The 13,795-nt window shown below is 50.1% G+C and overlaps 1 protein-coding gene across 1 annotated transcript in view; it reads right to left on the bottom strand.

Annotated features, from left to right (window-relative positions):
- Window positions 1–8,250: 8,250 nt before the first annotated feature.
- The window catches only part of LOC140695037 (uncharacterized), a 68,068-nt gene continuing 62,523 nt past the window's right edge, over window positions 8,251–13,795 (bottom strand). The window contains exons 5-6 of the mRNA XM_072957992.1: window positions 8,871–9,048; window positions 8,251–8,672 (exon numbers count right to left, since the gene is read on the bottom strand). Of these exons, the coding sequence (XP_072814093.1) occupies window positions 8,526–8,672; window positions 8,871–9,048 (325 nt within the window). The 3' untranslated portion in view covers window positions 8,251–8,525. The remainder of the gene's footprint in view (window positions 8,673–8,870; window positions 9,049–13,795) is intronic.

Raw genomic sequence — 13,795 nt, 5'->3', positions numbered from 1 at the left:
TCCCTTTGCAACCTCTCTGAGTTGGGAGCAGCTTTCCCTCTCAGTCTTCTGGGATCTAAGAAGAGCAGTGGGTTTGCAGCTCCCTCAGATCTGGTGTTATTTTCAGGACAGGAGGAAGAACTTCTGAGCTCCACACGAGCTGGACCAGAGGCTGGAATCCTTCCTTCCTCTGCCACCGTGCAATCAGTGGCTGTGGTTCTAGCCGAGTTTCTGAAGATGTGGACTTAAACACACATATCCCAGCCCCCACAGGAGCACACAGTCCCATAAATCCCCCTAGTTTCCACTGGTAACTATGGAGCGGATGGGGACCCGGGTTTCGGGACCACAGAGGCCTGACTGCACGACTTGCTCCATGGCCTATTTACGTGGTTGCTCTGGGCCTTGTCTGAAGTGGCTTGCTTACCACACCTGGTACGTGGGAAACACAAAATAAGTACTAGAACCTTCACTTTTTCTCCCTCCAGGGCCTTCAAACGTAGAAAGTAATAAGTGAACTCAGACAGCCTAGTCACCACAATGAGGTCCGTCCAGCCTGGCTCTCCTGAGTGATGGGCACTGACTTGCACCTTAACTCGGAACAGTAGGAGAACTGCCTTCCTCTAACTGGGCCTCTCCCCACACCAGGCAGGCCCGCAGCTCAGACGGGGCCAGCTCCCCAACTGAGATGTGTGCTGGTGGCTTCAGTGTGACCTGGCCCTGCCGGGACATGAACCTGCAGTGAGTGAGGTGGAGGGTCGGGTGGAGGGGGGTCCCTTCTGGGGTGGCAGGGGGCCCGGTAGCACCCCTCCCAGCCTGGTGCCTGGGGCTCCCTAACACCTCCTACAGCTCCTGGGTTGGCTCCGGTCCTGGCCACTCCACACACCCTCCCAGTATCTTTTCATTATGTCCCTTTTCTGCTTTTATCAGCGAGAAGTGGCTTCTGTTGCTTGTTCAGTGAAACAGTACATCGGGAAACCAGACTACTTCTAACATCAGTAAAATACCAACCTCGGTCAGCTCGCCGGGCAGACCGTGCAGCACAAAGGCCTGAACAGGGCTGTGCGAACGGCTTACGTGAAGGGTCCTCAGCATCTGTCTTCAGAGATACAGAAGCTGATGGTTCAGGTAAAACCTCAGGGTGGGATTGAGGAATCCAAAGCTGGTTGGTTTCAAAGGCTAACTGGTCAGACCAGACCCCTGAGCTGTGGTCAGAAGCCTGGCTCACCGTCACGCAGACTCAGCGCCCTAAGTGCCGGGTGGGGCTGGTGCTGTTCCCTTTGCAGGCTCTCGTTGGGGATTCACTGTAGCCCCTTAAATACAGCAGAAATTCCAGCCCCATTAGCCCCCACCCTGAGTGTTCCATGACACAAATCCCGGGAGTGTTTAATTTTTATCTTTGTTTAGGAGGATGAAGGTGGTTCAAGAGAAGACATAAATTCACACTTAGTGACACAAGGTCACAGCCAGTACTTCCTCCACGGAGAGCTATGTGCTCCCACAGTGGTGGCTGGGGGCTGGGCAGAGACACTCTGCTGGTCCCAGAGGGACTCGCTCATCTGGCCACAACTCATGGGTTGGACAGCAGATCCAGAGGGTGACAGAGCATCTTTCCTGGGAATTTGGAACTGACACATAGAAATCAAGTTCACTCATCTGGAGTTTGGCGGAGGGGAGGGGCGGTGGTTGGAAATCAAATGAAACCAGAGCATGAGAGAAACTTAGAAGTGAAAGAGCGAGAGACAGAGAGACTGAGCTTGTGAGAGCAAATAGTCAGAAAGAAGGCAAACAATCAGGGGACAGAAGAATTCCAGCTCCTGACTGTGTAGTCTGTCCCAGCCCATCAATGACCCCGCGAGATGTTTAATAACATTCCAGTTTTGCAGATTAGGAAACAGGCTGAAAGAGGTGGGGGCTGGGTTTGGGTGCACAGTTAATTCAATTGCCACTGGACCCCACACTTCCCATTGCCTGAAGGTACCCTAATCCTCACTGGGACCCCTGTGGTCCCCTGACAGCCCAGCACCCTGATCAAAGGGACCCTGCGGGAGTGGGAACCCCTCTTGAGTGTGGAGAGTTCCCTGCCCCGAGATGCCATGCATCAGCAAGCTCCCGCTCACCCCAGGTTAACATCAGCCCAGCTGTACAGTCTCCCAACCCGCTTCCCTCCCTGCCAGGCACCCCCCATCCTTACCACCGAGTGTACTGCAGGAATTCAGGCACAGGGATGCCCAAATCAACACGAGCCCATCGGCTATAGAAAAAGCAGACTCCCAGGCCCACCTGGGTTGCGAGGGGACAGAAGGTGTCCTCAACTTTCATGTGTCTAAGACAATCTTCTTCAGCTGGAGGTTCTAGAGAAAAATAAAAGGTCCAAAACATAGTTCGGTGAGGAATTCCTCCAAGGACCTGACTCCAGTGTCTACAACCATGTGTACCTACCCCCGGAATTGGGGTGAAGGTGGATTATTGATCAGCACAACCCCTGGTGGCCCAGCTCCTTGGCTTGGCTGCCCAGAGGGGGCTGGGGGAATGGGTAAGGCCAGGGCACTCAGGAAAAGCACAGAGGACCTGACCTCTCCCTTCTGCACTCGTAAACCCTTCCCCAAATCTCAAGGCATTGGACAGAGATCCGCCACAATAATGAGATGCTCCCATCTCTTCACTCACTCCTGTCGGTTCACTTACATGCTGAGCATCCACTGGGTCCCAGGACAAGACACATAGGATGGCTGATGGGACAGGCTTGGTCCTTCCCCCTGGAACCTGTTCAATCTGATCAAAGAATGATCACTTATAAAGAGTTTCTCAAAATTATACAGAGACCAAAGACCAACTGCAGAGTGAACCAAATTTAAAAATATATATGAAGATCCCCCAGTCTCCCCGCCTAAGGTTAACAGCATAAAGCAAAAAGTTCTTGCCTTTAATCACCAGGGAAGTTGTCACCCCCTCTCAGGTGGAAAGAAGAGTTATTCTTTGAGCACGTCACAGAAGTGCTCCATTGGATTGGACCAGGGCATCTACATTCATTCAGCAAATGTGTATAAGCTCCTACTACATACGGGAATCTCCTAACTAGACCGTTCCCAAGGCTCTCGGGCTTTATCAGTCAACAAAATAGACATGACTCCCCATCACTGGGGGCTCAGAATTTTAGCAGAGGAAACAGGCAGCATGTTGGGGTAGCAAGAGTTTGGATAAATTTTTAAAAAAGAGTGATATGAGCAAACTCGGGTGATGGCGGTGGGGTGGGAGGCAGGCAGGAGAGAATAAGGCAATCCTGGCAGATCTCACGGAGTAATGAACTTGAAGCAGAATAGATCCGGAGGAAGAAGGAAGAGCCGGAGCCAGAGGCCCCCAGAGTGAGGGGGAGAGTGTGGGCAGAGAGGCAGAGCACGCCGGGTCCTGAGGCCTTTGTGACGACTTTGGCTCCTAATGACATGGTGACCCGTTTAGTGAGTTTTGAGGGGAGGGGTGATGTAGTCCAACTTATGCTTTTGTGTTTGTGTTTTTTGGGGGGAAGTAATTTATTTATTTTAATGAATGTGCTGGTGATTGAACCCAGGATCTCAAGCATGCTAAGCATGCGCCCTACCACTGAGCAACACCCACCACCCCCAATGTATGTTTTTACAGGCTCCCTCTGACTCTGTGTGGATGAGAGATTGTAGGAAAGCAAAGATGGAAACAGAAGGCTATTGGTATCCAGGAAAGGCTGAAGGTGGCTCTTAGGAGGGCGGGGAGCAGAGAGCAGGTATTTAATTAAGACAGAATATCCAGAATTTTCTAACAAGCTGGATTTGCTGTCTGTGAGTGTAAAAGAAAGAGAGAGAAAGGACATGGTTCCAACATCTGGGCCTGGACAATGGGAGGGATGTCCTCTCCGGATGGGAAAGGGGATGGGAAAAGGTGGGGCTGAGCAGGTGGAAAGGGGCTGGTATCAGCTCAGTTCTTCAATGTCATGGTTAAGGGGTGTGTTACATATTGCCACAGAAGTGCCTAATAGGTAGAGGAATCTGTTTTCTTTTTCTTTTTAACATTTAAAAAATATAATTAAACATATTAATTGTATTATGTGAATGATTTGGGAATTTTGTTTCATGCCAAGTTATATGTTATATATAGCCAAATGGAGCATATATCAAAAAGGGGAGAAATGAGGGCTTTCACATAAACTGACTGTCCGTAACGTAGGTAAAATTTCAATAAAACCAGTCTTCAGGGCAAAAACCTCATCTCGGTGTTACATAAAAATAAATGAAAAACGACTATGTTGATGTACCATTATTTCATGTTACATAATAGCCCCAAACTAACAGTGTTTAACTATGAGGCTTGCAGAAATACTATTCGCTTTATTCACATAAATACAGAAGTGCAGAAATGTTCTAAGGTAGAATTAGCATCTTAGTGGAAATAATACATATTTGAGCATTTTACATGATATATATGTACTGATTCAAAATTTGGAAAAGTAATTTCATAGTAGAACATATGTATGAATGTGAAAGCAAGATGAATGAAAGGAAAAGAATGTGATGTGAGTCTCAGGGATAAAGGCTCAGATGGAAAGGGGAAATCAGGGAATTTTGGAGAAATCGAGAAATTGATGGCATGCCAATTTCCAAGGCTGGGTTGCTTCCACCAAAGGAATAGCAGAGAGAGAGAGGAGAGGCCCAGGAGCCCACCCTGGGGAACACCCACAGTATATGTTTGGAAAAAACAGGAGACATTGGCAAAGGACCAGCCAGCAGGCCAAAAGCAGAAACAGACAGAGAGATGGGCTGGGGGTTGAGTGAAGCAGGAACACGGGGTAGGAGGGATGGAAGAGCTGGGTCAAATGCTGCCGAGGGGCCAAACATGATGAGGAGTCAAAATTGACCACTATACTTAGCAACATGGGGTCACTGATGGCCTTGACAGGGCAGTTTCCATAGAGCGAGGGATCAGGCGAAAAGCCAGAATGGGTGTAAAAGGGGATGGCTCAAGAGAAGATGCAGACAGTGAGTTTAAACAACTCCTTAAAGATTTGCTGCAAAGACACAGGGTGGCAATTGGTGGGGGTGAATTAGGGTCAAGGAGTGCTGTTGGTTTAAGAGGATGGACGTTTATATACTGATGGTGCCAACTAGCAGGAGAACAAAATAGATGAGGCAGTGAAAGAGAGGATGGTTTTGGGAGTGACAACCCAGAGAAGATGGGAGGGATGGGGCCTCGGGGACTTTTGGAGGAACTGGCTTTCGATGCCACTTTTAATAAGCGGTGGGGCACCGAGAGTGAGGTCACAGACATCAGAAGGCGAGCGGATGTGCTGGGAGTTGCTTGTGAAATTTCTCTTCTGTTGGCTTGTTTGCTTGTTCAAAGTAGAAAACTAACCTTACCAGCTGAGGAACAAGGAGGAAGAAAGAGTTACTGGAGCCATGAGCAGAAGATAAGAAAGAGCCTTCCAGGGAGAATGGGACAGTAAAAAGGGCAGGGGGAGGCGGGGGAGTGCGCTCCCAGAAAGTTACATTTTCTCTTTGACGTCCCCAAATGTGTGACGTGTTATTACCCTTCCTGCTGTCTACAAAATAAAAATTAATTATGGTTCAGAGGAAATGCTATTTCATTCTAAGAGGCTGCCTGTTTCTCAGGAATGGTCATCTTAAACTGCAAATATTACAAACAATGTTGAAAAGATGAACCTGTGTACCTAAAATCCCCTATTTTCTATTAATCTGTTTACTACTTAGTTCCCCTATCAATAACACATAACAAATACTGCCATGATGGAGGTACACCGATGCTTAAAAGGAAATGAGATCTGTATCCTTTTGCTAAATTCCATGGCTTCCTTAATATGCAGTTCCACTTGGAATTTAGGAATGTCTGGTATAAGAAGTGAGAAACAGTTTGAGAAAATCCCGGCTCAGAATTATACATCACAACCACATCTCACAAGTATATACAGCCGTAAAAAAGTTTAAAAGCAAAACTCCGTAACTACTCTTAAAGACCTTTGCAAACCTGGGCCTGCCAAGATGTTTCCAAACTGGAAAGGAACTCCAATCTCTTGCCTGGTACCGGACCAGAGGCTGGCCAGCCTTTTCTGTAAAAGCAAGAGAGTAAATATTTTCAGTTTTGCAGATCATTTTGTTGTAACCATGCAGGTAGGCAATAAGAAAGCTAAGAGCACTGGGAGATAGGAAACAAACGGGCATGCCCACACTCTCCCTTCCACTCAGGGCAGCTTCTCTGTGGTGGGGAGCTTTGCCACAAACACTTGCTTCTTTTTTCCATTGGTTTCTTTGTTTCCACCTTACTGCTCGAGCTCAGAACTTCAGGTGGGCCTGGTCCTTCAGCATCCATGCAGAGAAGGCTGAGCGGGGTTGGGAACCCCACCTGATGGAGAAGAGAGATTACTGGGAGGGACATTGTGGAGGCCACCATGACACGAGACAATCACACCTTCCGGGGTGAAAGGGAAAGAAGACAAGGGAAGGACACAGTAGTGGGACCCCTAGGTCGCCTGCCAGGCTTGTTCTCCCTCCACGGCAACCATGGGGGCCTGGGGGGTGTTGGGCTTCAGCTACGGTGATTAGGATGAAGGGACTCAATATAAAGGACCCTCCAACTCCTCACTAGGTTCCAAACGCAGCCCCTCTAAGTCCACCCTCTGAGTTTCTGGAACTCTGCTGGAAGAATACATGAGCAGGCCAGAACCAGAGCCCAAGCCAAACATGACAGGGGCTCGTGGGGCTGTAACCCCATGCTCAGTGGTCGGGGACTCCTTGCAAATCTGCAGAAATCCCTGTTCCACCTCATTCCTGGGAGAAACTCCAGATCTCCTCCTGCTCTGTCTGTTCTTCTCTTGAGGCTATTGTCCTGGAGGGATGCTGAGTCATTGAACCTGGTCCTCCAAACGTACATAAGCAGCCTGTTCAATAAAACAAATTATGCACTTTTTCACATTTGCCAGTTTTTTGATTCCAGAAAGGCTGTGGGACTCATTCTCACAGTCTCCTGTGCCCCCACCACATGGTGGCCCTCTGCTCATGTAAACACGATTTCCCACAACTGCACCCTGCCTCCCAGCTTGTCAGAGGGGAGTGTCCCACAAAGACACAGGTGTTTGTGAGGATCCTGTCCCCCAGCAGAAAACCTGCTCCTGGAGCCACGGTCAGGGATCTGGCCTCCTAAGCCGCTCAGCTCTAATTCAAAGCCTAAAGTGGGGGCCCCGAACATTGCTGAATGACTTTCTGAATCACCTGGACTGGAGGGGACTGATTTTCTTTCCAGGAATGGAGGTAGCGCAGCCTCCATTTTCAGGGCTGACCTTGACGATGGATCTAGTTCCCCCGACTGCAACACAGGAAGGAGTGGCCCTTCCATCCCACAGGTTGGAGACCCAACCCAAGGGAGTACTGAAGCAGTGCATTGCTGCCAGGTCCAGCATCCCTGCAGAGTGGCCTCTGCCCTTGAATGACCCCCTTCCCAGGGCCTTTCTTGCCCGGACACCACCACACCCCAGGCTGTGCCAGAGCTCTGGGGCTCTGCGTGTCCAGGGCACACAGGTGGCACCTGAGCCAGGTGTCCCCTGGGCCTCAAGGGAGAGAGGTCTGCTTCTGCATCAGGGGAAGGTGACCCCACAAGGCTGGCAGGACACTCTCAATATGGACCTCCAGGAGCCCTGGGAGCAGTTTCCCTGCAGGTGTTAAGAGCCATCATCAGGAGGGCAGGCCCCTCTTTGTGCAGACCATCCAGCAGTGCTGGGCCCACGTGCTGACCTCAGAAATCTACATGCCCCCACGATTCCCCAGGTAACCTCACAACTTCGTCACTTGGTGACCTGGGTACCACGAGCTCCTTGGCCATCCCATGAGGGTGGTCCTTGCAGGCATGGTCTCCAGGTTCTCCTGTTGAGAAATCCCCCTGGGTTTCTGTGGTCACAGAGCAGACACCAGAAGATTCTAGTCCTGCAGTGACCCCCACAGCAGTCAGCTCCCCTGTGCATGTCCAGGGACAAATGACAGCAATTTATTGCCAGGAACCGTGATTCCATACTAAGTTCAGGATCCTGGTAACTCACTCTGCACCCCAAAAAGCTTCCATGAGAAATGTGTGTATTGGGATGTCTGTGCCCCTAGAAGAGCTGTTCCTGAGGGTTCCTGGGACCCTCCAGCCCCTCTCAAGGTTCTCAGATCCTGGGTCTAAATTTCTATCTGCCTCTTTTGGTGTACGGCCACCTGTGTCTCGTGGTCACGGGTCACTTTATTGCATGACTTGGCATGTTCTTAGTGCTCGTCCTCCACCCCTGCACTAGACTCCCAAGATGTTCCCACTGACCCTTGGCTCCCTGGGTGGCTCAGGGGGCCCTAAGTCTGCACCCTTCACTCTCCTCCTCTACCCCCACCTCTGGGGCCACCCCTAGGTGGACTTGGAGGTGTTTGTAAATGAGTCTTACACAAGGACATATCTGGACAAAGCAGGACCCCACCCCCGGAAAACTCACCTGCTCCCTTCTCAGAAGAGGACCCCACAGCCCCACATTGCCTCCCAGGGGTCTACTCAGGACACAGTCCCCCAGTTCTGGGCAAGGTGTCTCCCTGGAATCCTTGCTTCCAGGAAGAGTCTCTCTGTCCTTCTTCAGAGTTTAGAGGTGTTCCCATGTCCCTGACCACCAAGATGCCCAGCACAGTCCCTTCAGTGACCTGGAGAGACAAGGAACTTATGTGGCCACAGGTCTCACAGGACACACCTGCTGGGACCCCAGGCTAAAGGGCTGTCCTTCTGCATTCTCAGGTGTGGCTCCCGTGGTATCTTTTTGCAGGGGGCCCAAACGGGGAGTGTGGCCCAAAGCAGTTCATGGGGCTCTCTGGGCAGGGAAGACTTGGGCCAGGTGGCCTTGCCTGGTTTCCCTGCTGGGCCACTCTGAAAACCCCCGCTCCTCTGGCTGTGGCTGGAGGCCCCTCAAACCTCAGGGCGGGGCTCTTTCTCTCAGCCTCCACTGACTCCAAAGCCACGCTGGTGCTGGCGAGGGGAAAGAGCTTTCTTGCCTTCTTTTGGCCAAGTTGCCACAGGTGGATGCTGCGGGCAGCTGGAGAGAGAGGTAGCACTTGCTCAGATGTGAGTGGTTAAGCAATTTGACACCCTGTCAACTAGCCTTAAACATTGGAATGAGGTCTTTCCCGGTAAAGCTGGAAGTTACTTTCAGTAACTTGTCTAAAGATTTCTTTTTTTTTTCCACTTAAAGACTCATAAAACCTCTCCCAGGTCATTCCTGGTATGGACCATTATCCAGGGATCAATCAGGAAATGCAGGAGGAGAGGGGTGGGGGTGGGGGAGAGGGGAGGTTAGATCAGAGCCCACGGAGAGGAGATGCCCCTCCCAGGAGCCTCACACTGGGCAGTGGCTTCTGGCATCCAGCTCTCCTGTTCTCAGGCCCATTCCATCTGCGGGGTTTTCCAAAAACATAATGGTGGAAGGGCCATGGAGGACACCTAGAACTTCCAGAATAGACAGGGGGAGCAGAGTTACCATGCTGGCCCTGGGTTTGGAGACAGACCTGCAGTGGAGACCACAGGCTTCTGAGAAGCCAGTTTCGAAATAAAGGCAGTATGCACTGGAATACCCGGCTCGAGAGAGTGCTTCATCATAGACATGTAATTTACATAGTTCTCACCACTAAATTCTGTGTTCCCAACACGCTACATGAATGACGGCTTCAACACACATTCATTTCTGAGATGTGAAAAAGTGTAGAGCCGCTCTTTCATCCTGCATAATGGGCATGGCTACACTTAAGAACACTTACCAAGATTTCTCAGCAAGAGCCAATTTCGAAATAAAGGCAGTTTGTGCAGGAAAACCCTGTTGGAGTGAGGGCTTCCCCATACACATGTAAGTTATAGAGTTCCCCTCACCATGAAACGCTGTTCCCAACATGCTACATGCATGAAGGCTTCGACACACATTCAGTTCTAAGCTGTTAGCATGTGGAGAGCCGCTCTTTCATTCAGCACAAAAGGCATGGTTACACCCAGGAAGATTTACCCAGATTTCTCAGCCTCTTCCTTCAGCCAGATTCAAAATAAAGGCAGTTTGTGCTGGGAAAGCCTGTTGGAGCGTGTTCAGAGCTGTTTCGGGCTGTGTCCCAGCTGGAGGGTGCAAAGCCCAACCTCCAGAAAGAGGGACCAGGACCCCACCCGCCAGGTGGTGTTGCCTTTGTAGGGGAACAGTGATCTTTGGGTAAGATATATTGCGGCTCTCTCTAAAAACTGCTTTGACTTAAGTTTGCATCCTAGTCACCAGTTCCAGGACAACAGAAAAGGCATACCCTACATCCCTTTGCACTCAACTCTTCCCAAAAGAGCAAATATTTGTCCATGAAAATACCAGCTGCTCTTCTAAGGCCCACTAAATACCCAGCAGTGTGGGCGGTGCACTCTTGATCAGGGACAGGAGGAGAGGGAACAGCGGTCCTCCTGCAGGCTTGGCCTGGTGTGGCAGCTGCGCTGTGGGTGCGTGGTGGGGAGGGAATGCAGGGAATCCTGTTTGAGGGGCCTCTGTGCACGCCTGCATTATAGTCTGAGGTTTCATACAAAGGCTCCAGGCATCCTAACTGGTTAGATACAGCCCCCACCCTTGGGCTGGAACCACCAGGAGATAAGTACCTGTAACAGGGACGGTGCCTGGTGTGGGGAGAGGTCATGGGACACTCCGGGGGCAGGGGCGGTGGTGATGGGGAAGGCAGGGGATGCAGTGAAGGGTGGAGGGAGCAGGGTCCTTTGCTTGGGGGTGCGAGTTCTTTGGGAGACCACAGGGAATGGCACACATCATCCCCACCCTATACCCCAAATTCCTAGCCCCGCCAACACAGGGGCTGCTCTGCACCCTCTCAACGTGGCTCTCCTGTAAGACCGCACCCAACCAGGCATCTGGTACCCTGCCCTACCTCCCCTCTTGGGACAGATCCCGTCTTCTTGGAAACTGCCTAGCAGCGCGTATTCAAGGCCGGCAGCCGGCCTGGCGGATCTGCACTTCAGGTGCCCTACCTGGCCAGCCGTGCCTGCCTGGGCTCAGTCCTCTATCTTGCCCACAGGTAGCCTGGGTCCACTTCCGGTGCAAGCGGAGGCCGCGGAGCCCAGGCTGAGCCCCGCACACAGACAGGTGAGGGTGCCCCCGCCCCGCTGCCCCGCCGCCGCGCCCACTGTTGGCAGCATTGCCCCAGCCTCCGGCCGGTGCCACCTGCAGCTGAGGACCTCCGCGCAGCCCCGCCCGCCCCGGCCCCGCCCAGCTGCCCCATAAGCCTCCCCCCACCCCCGTCCTGGCCGCGCCCTTGCTCCCATTGGCTCCGAAAGTTCTGCCCTTGCACGTCTAGCCTCGGGAGGACGCAGACGCAAGCGCTAGGGGAGGGCCCCGCGGCGTTGCCATGGATAAAGACGCCGCGCTCCTCGAGGGCTGGCGTGCGCTTCTGGGGCAGGCAGCGGGCTCCGGAAGTGTGCAGCTGCCCGGGACCATGGCGGTGTTTGCTGCTGGGGATGGCGGCCTGCTTGGCCGGGCCACTAGTTCTGGCCGCGTCAGTCGGCGGCCGACATCCTTTCTGGGGCGGCGTCTCACAGACGGTAAACGTACGGCAGCGCCGTTGGCGGGGCCAGTGGACATGGACCGGGGTGGGATCCGGGTAGGTGTGGCGGCCGGGGAGGGCTGAGGTCATGATGGCAGCCCTTCTTGGTGAAACAATAAAATGAATAGCCATTTTCACAAGACCTCTGAGTAAATCTACTAGGGAACTTCATCCTGGACTGAGGAAGAGGACTGGGGAGGAGGGGGCATTCAGGGGCACAGATTACCATGGGCCACCTGTCCCACGATGGACTTTAGACTCACCCTCACCCTTCAGGAACTACTAAATACATACAGACAGAGTGCTATGGACAAGATTTTTTTTTTTAAACAAATCCCTGAATCCCTAGCAGGTCTTGTTTCTACCCATACACAAATGGCTTATGTGCATAATGTTTCACAAAAGCCTTAAAATATTATCACCCCAACTTGACACATCAAGAAACTGAGGTAGAGAAGTTTATCACATTCTACAAGATTAGAGAGAGGCCACGTCAGACACCGTATTTAAATCCAAGCCCCTGCTCCAGTGCTCACACTAGAAAGTGTGACATACTGCCCCTTTCCTGCCCTCTCCCTGCAATCAATCTCTGAAGAGTCTTTTCTGTGTCACCTGGAATCACAATCACATTCATTTTCCACAAAGAGCTATGTCACTCCTTGGAGGACTTTTCAAAATCTAAAGGGTTGGTTTGAGAGGAGAGATTTGCATTTTCTGTTTCTCAAAGGAAACATGGCTTTAAAAGAAACTGAAAAGTAGTTATCTAGTCTAAGCCCTCATTGTGCAGAGAAAAAACCGGAGGCTCAGAAGAGATGAGGAAAGGGCCTTATTAACAAATATTGCCTCAGTGCAGCACCAAGCCAGACCTGGCACTTCTAGGGGAGGATCTGGAAGGCCCAGGAGAATGAGTGTTAGAAAACAGAAAGAGAAGAAGCATACAAGGCCCCGTCTCTTCACCACCATAACATGAATTTCCACCAAATTACCCAGAATGGGTGCAGCCAATATTAAGTTTGTCAAAAGAGGTTATAGAATTCTCAACCATAGTGGAAATTCCAACATTTACTGTGCTTTTTTCCCAGTTCAAGCATCAATTCAGTGGGCACTCTGTACCAGGGACTACACGAGGCCTGGGGTTCTCCCAAATACAGATCTCTATTACCACGTGTGCAAACCACATTAAGGCCACCAGAAGAAAAGCGCCCACAGATAAGATGGAATTACTGAAACTGAAAGCAGCAAAAGAGCATATATTACTAGGAAAAACGGTGCTCCTAGTAATGGACACATGGACATAGAATGCAAACTGTGTTTAGCAGGCAGGAAAGGGGGGATTAACAGATACAAATTAGTAAATATAAAATAAATGACAAGGACCTGCTATATAACACAGGGAACTATATTCAATTTCTTGTAGTGATTTATACTAAAAACAATCTAAAACATATATATATACATATGCATATGTTTATAACTGAATCTCTGCTGCACACTTGAAAATAACATTGTAAATTGACTACACTTAAATAAAAAATAATTTTAAAAAATAAGTAAAAATAAATGCAACGCCATTAAGAAAAAATAAAAGAACTCTCTAATCCCCTTAACTGTAGGTGGTCGAGAAATCTAGCTGCAAACACCAAGTCCACTGGATCACTCCAGCACTGGCTGTCATTCTTTCTGACCATCAGAGAGTCACTTGCTTCACTGAGGTTACTTTTCTCTTCTGTGAAAGGCTACAGTTGCAACTAACGATGTATAGAATCTCATCATTCACAAGCCCAAAAAGTAGTGAGAACTTCACATGGGCCAGGCTCTGGTCAGATGAAAAGATAGGGTCCCAGATATATTCATGGGTAGAAGAAGTTTATGCCATAAAGTTATAAATTCTTCCTGTTTTGATAGACAGATTCATTTCAATTCTGGTTAGAATTCCTACCAGATTTTTCTTGGAATATAACAAGTTAATTTATGGTCAGGAATAGCCAAGAAATTTCTTTAGAACCACCACTTGGGAGGGGTGGATAGGTCATTCATTTCCACTGCTCTTTCTGAAGTGATGAAAACGTTCTGGAATAATAATGGATGCACCACTGTGAATATGCAAAAAGCTGCTGAATTGTACCATTTAAATGGATGGAATTCATGGTTTGTGAACTATATCACAATAAAACTGTCCTATGAAAATTATTTCTTGACAATTATTT

Source organism: Vicugna pacos, unplaced genomic scaffold, assembly GCF_048564905.1.
Source record: "Vicugna pacos unplaced genomic scaffold, VicPac4 scaffold_125, whole genome shotgun sequence".
NCBI classification, from domain to species: Eukaryota; Metazoa; Chordata; class Mammalia; order Artiodactyla; family Camelidae; genus Vicugna; species Vicugna pacos.
This window is presented reverse-complemented; position numbering and strand designations above follow the sequence as displayed.